Here is a 4,003-nt window from a genome sequence, read left to right on the forward strand (position 1 = left end):
GAACGGAGGGAGTAGATGAGTAAGAACACTACATGCATTGGTGAGTTCATTTTCAATTCTTTCATGAAAAGATTTAATGCACCTTGGAATCTCAAAAGAAGATGGAGATGAGCCCTTTAAATCTGAAAAACGAAAAAACTGAGATAAACCCTATAAATCGGAAAGGAGGGAGTAGTAGATATATGTCCTGTGAACATTCAGAATTTTCTGAAACATCCAAATTTGTTTTTTCATGGCATGGTACATGGTATCACAGTATATTTCCCACACATTGTAACTGAAGAGTTTGCAGGTACAGTCGGAAAAACAATTACAGAATTTAGTTTCAAATTGCCATGGCACTCGCGACACAAATCTTTTGGGTAAGCTGACAAAAATCTAAATGCACCATCTATTGAATCACTCAAGACATCCTTTGGAAAGGAAAAGGAAAAAGGACTGAAAAGGGACTTCGAGAAACACAAGCATTTACAATTCCAGCAGCAGCTTAAACAATCTACCACAACTGTGGCCAGATGCCATGCGATGACCCAAGGACCCCCCCACCCATGCCCAGCTCTATCGACGACCAATGTGATTGCTGTGTCGATGTCTCGCGGCTGGTGTTTAACAAGAGCAATCTCATTATGTACCGCGACGGGTCTCGAACCTTCCCAAACTCACACGGCTAAATGGTTGTCGATATCAAAGCTACGGAGATCTGAAGGGCCGGCCCCGATCCTGCAAATTGAAGTAGGACAAGTTATGTAACTTATGTTACAACATGATTTTCAAAAGAAAGAAAAAGATACCATGTCATAGTAATTAAGTACAATAACTGCAAGAATCTATTAACAGTTCATTGTGCAAAAAGTGCTGCCCGCATGATATTATGGAAAGCTGGAAGGTGGATTATGCATTCAAGTTCAGAGATCATGACAGTGAGAATTAACAGGTCAAGGGGTATTGATCTTGATAACGACCACAGGCTGCAATTATGTGAGTTGTACCTCTTGTTTATAGTGCAATAATGGAATTTGATGTTCCCAGCCTTGACATCTTCAATATACTGCAAAAGTGTGTACAGATGTAAGAAGCTTATGATGTCAAAAGTGCATAACTGGATGTACAGATGTAAGAAGCTTATGATTTGCCAGAAAACACAATGGTTGAACTGGAGGAGAGGGGGCGTACCATTCTCAAAGTGACGATGATTGAAGAAAATGCTAGAGAATCGAATGGTATATCATCCAGAGCAAAAAGTGCACATTCTAGCGACTCGGATCCAGGTGAGAAACTGGGGGTCTTCATTCTTGCTCGGAAAATAATGTAACTCTACTGCATGCCATCATAATACACAAGAAGAATCCACTTAGTGTATGAAGTTAAGCATGAACTGTCCGATTAGGCTACTTTTCACTCACTTGGCCAATAAGCGGAATATCCAACTGAGCAAAAGGTGAAACTATCTCTACATCTGCACAAGCTTCTTCCAACGTTTCCCTTGAGGCTCCTTCTGCTGCAGACTCCCCGACTTCCAAATAACCAGCAGGAAGAGTCCTGTTGATGTAACCTTGATTAGAATGACAGACCAGCCCCAAAATGACAATGTCCTTAGAGAAAAAGGAAATGCTTTGCAAATGCAAATCAAAGAATGTGGCAGAAAGCAATTGGAAATAATAAGTACTAGTGCATTAGAGGGAGAAAATAAGAGGTCTGTTAAACAGGAAAGGAGCAATCCTGGACCGAGGAAAAAATAACAACAAAACAAACACCATTGCTGTACTCCCTCCGTTCACTATTATAAGATGTTTTTACTTTTTTTCTGAATCGGATGTATATAGACACATTTTAGTGTGCTTGTTCACTCATTTCAGTCTGTATGTAGTCCATATTAAAATATCCAAAACATCTTATAATAGTGAACGGATATAAAGATCTATGCAGTTTCATACCACAAATAGTACGAAACAGTTGAGTACATACTTCCTATAGATGTAAAATTGATTTTGATACAACATATGCAGGAAGAAAAATATGCTTGATAATAACAGTATAACATAGTACACACATGCAACTCACCAGTACATTACAGACAACACCGAAAAGCCTGATTACAGCCAATAAAATGGATTCGTCATAAGCAGCTTACCAAAGGCCATAAGCCGGTTCAATCTTTCTTCTGCAAAGGAGGACCTTGTTATCGTGCTCCACAAGGCAACCGACAACCTATAAAGATGACCCAGATTAATGACAAAACAAATGGCCAAAAGCTAACACACCTACAAATGTTATTTGCCATATGAATTTTCATAGTTGAGCAATGACAGATATCAGGTCTGTGCAGTGGAACTCAGAAGCAGTTGGCATTCGAAGCAAGCAAATCACACTATCTCGGTTCAAAATGCATATGCACATATTGTCTGAACTCTGAAGATGATTCATACTCTGATCTTCAGTTCATACCATTTTGGGGTTTTCGTAGTGCACTCTCCCACAAGAAGAACAGACAGCCCTCATCTTCTCATCCCCGTCTGGTACGGCCAATTTCGTCGGACTTCCACAAGCTGGGCAGAAAGGGATCCTCGACTTGGGCACCTGCATAAGGGACGGTTAGCGGTGGTTAGGCGTGTATTCGGCCAGCAACATGCGTTTAGACCAGCTAGAGGGCTAGAGCAACGAGTATTATTATCTGATGAAATCAAAGCTATCATCCACTAATTTCGATCCTGAATCGACGCCACATCCGCCACACGCACGCTAGATAATTGTGCTAGGGAGACAGAGCACCCTGGTTGCAACCAGTAGAGGATGCCTCGTGGCTCACAGTTGCTAAGGCAAAGCATCCCTTCCCATCCACCAGTTGCTAAGTCAACGCACTAGGTGGTTCCATCCATCGACGGCGACTATTCTACGGCCCCAGAATCTCAGCTCGCGACGCCGGCAGCCGGGCGCCTAATCGGCGGCACGGTCAGATATCATACGGATGGACACGTGAGGAGGAGGAGGAGGGGAGGACGCAGGCTCACCGCGGGGGCCGGCGGTGGCGATGGGGCGGAGGGGGAGCTGGCGCCGGCGCCGGAGTGGTTGGAGGCCGACATCCGGAGCGGGCGGAGGCGGGCGGCGGCGGCGGTGCGGGGAAGGGGCTGCGCGCGGCGGGCGAGGAGGCGGGCGGCGTGGGGGAGGAGGAGGTGGTGGGATCTGAGGAGGAGCATGGCGGTCGGGTTTAGTAGGGGGGGAGGTTGGTTGGTGGCGTGGGGTGCGGATGGGAGGAGGACGGCGACTCGGGGAAGGGGAGGCTGCGCGGTGAGGTCGGCCGCGGAACACGTCGGCTCGGTCGGCCGGGCGGTGGTGGTTCGGATGGGTGGCCGGTGGCCGGTGGCTATTGGGCGACGCGGCGGGACGGGGTGGGTCGCCACCGGTGAGCGGTGACGGGGCCGGCGCGCTGGATAAACAATTGGGAAAAATGGCGTGGCGGGTTTATCCTCGGCGTCTTTTTGTCCTCGTGAAAGACATTTTTCAAGGGGGGATGCATGCGTTTCTTCTTTTCTTGTTCCAGCCGGATCGCCTCATTTTCCCATTATTACTTACTTTGCGCAGCAGCGAAGCTCATGATACTGTATACTTTCACATGAGCTCTGCATTCAGCAAGCAGCCTGGTTACTGTATACTGTAATTTTGTTGCACGCCGTAGCGTTGGTGTCTACTTTCACATGAGCTCTGCATGGACACCATTATTATCTACGAGTAGGCTTATTAACCCTCAGGCAACAAAGCACACTCTTAGGAATGACCACACAAACGAACCTCGAAAGCCCGGGCCACCACAACCCATCATTTTTAGGAAATTTAGCAACTTGGTATGTTCTCGAAGGCCCTTCCCTTATCTGTGCATCATTTATGATAGTCTCTTCACGGACCTACATCGGTTGTGATTAGAGATGAAAAAGGTAATTTTGTTGTGGCTCAGTGCAGTTTCATCCCTGTTGCTGCAGATGTAATGACCATTGAAGTGTTAGCAATA

At 46.2% G+C, this 4,003-nt stretch overlaps 1 protein-coding gene across 1 annotated transcript; it reads right to left on the bottom strand.

Annotated features, from left to right (window-relative positions):
• Positions 1-225: 225 nt before the first annotated feature.
• Positions 226-3,407, bottom strand: LOC119302839 (nudix hydrolase 23, chloroplastic-like). Its single transcript, XM_037579878.1, has 7 exons — positions 3,009-3,407; positions 2,446-2,577; positions 2,132-2,208; positions 1,404-1,539; positions 1,174-1,314; positions 990-1,048; positions 226-720 (listed from the first exon to the last, which is right to left on the bottom strand). The coding sequence occupies exons 1-7, from the start codon at positions 3,192-3,194 to the stop codon at positions 660-662; spliced, it is 792 nt and encodes a 263-aa protein (XP_037435775.1). The 5' UTR covers positions 3,195-3,407; the 3' UTR covers positions 226-659.
• Positions 3,408-4,003: the final 596 nt, after the last annotated feature.

The sequence above is a fragment of the Triticum dicoccoides genome, chromosome 5A, assembly GCF_002162155.2.
Source record: "Triticum dicoccoides isolate Atlit2015 ecotype Zavitan chromosome 5A, WEW_v2.0, whole genome shotgun sequence".
Taxonomy (NCBI): domain Eukaryota; kingdom Viridiplantae; phylum Streptophyta; class Magnoliopsida; order Poales; family Poaceae; genus Triticum; species Triticum dicoccoides.

Coding starts and splice junctions, on each gene's coding strand:
- LOC119302839 (XM_037579878.1), bottom strand. CDS start 3,194: ATGCTCCTCCTCAGATCCCACCACCTCCTCCTCCCCCACGCCGCCCGC. Junction 2,209..2,445: donor ACTACGAAAACCCCAAAATG/GTATGAACTGAA, acceptor TCATCTTTATAG/GTTGTCGGTTGCCTTGTGGA. Junction 1,540..2,131: donor GAACCGGCTTATGGCCTTTG/GTAAGCTGCTTA, acceptor TTACATCAACAG/GACTCTTCCTGCTGGTTATT.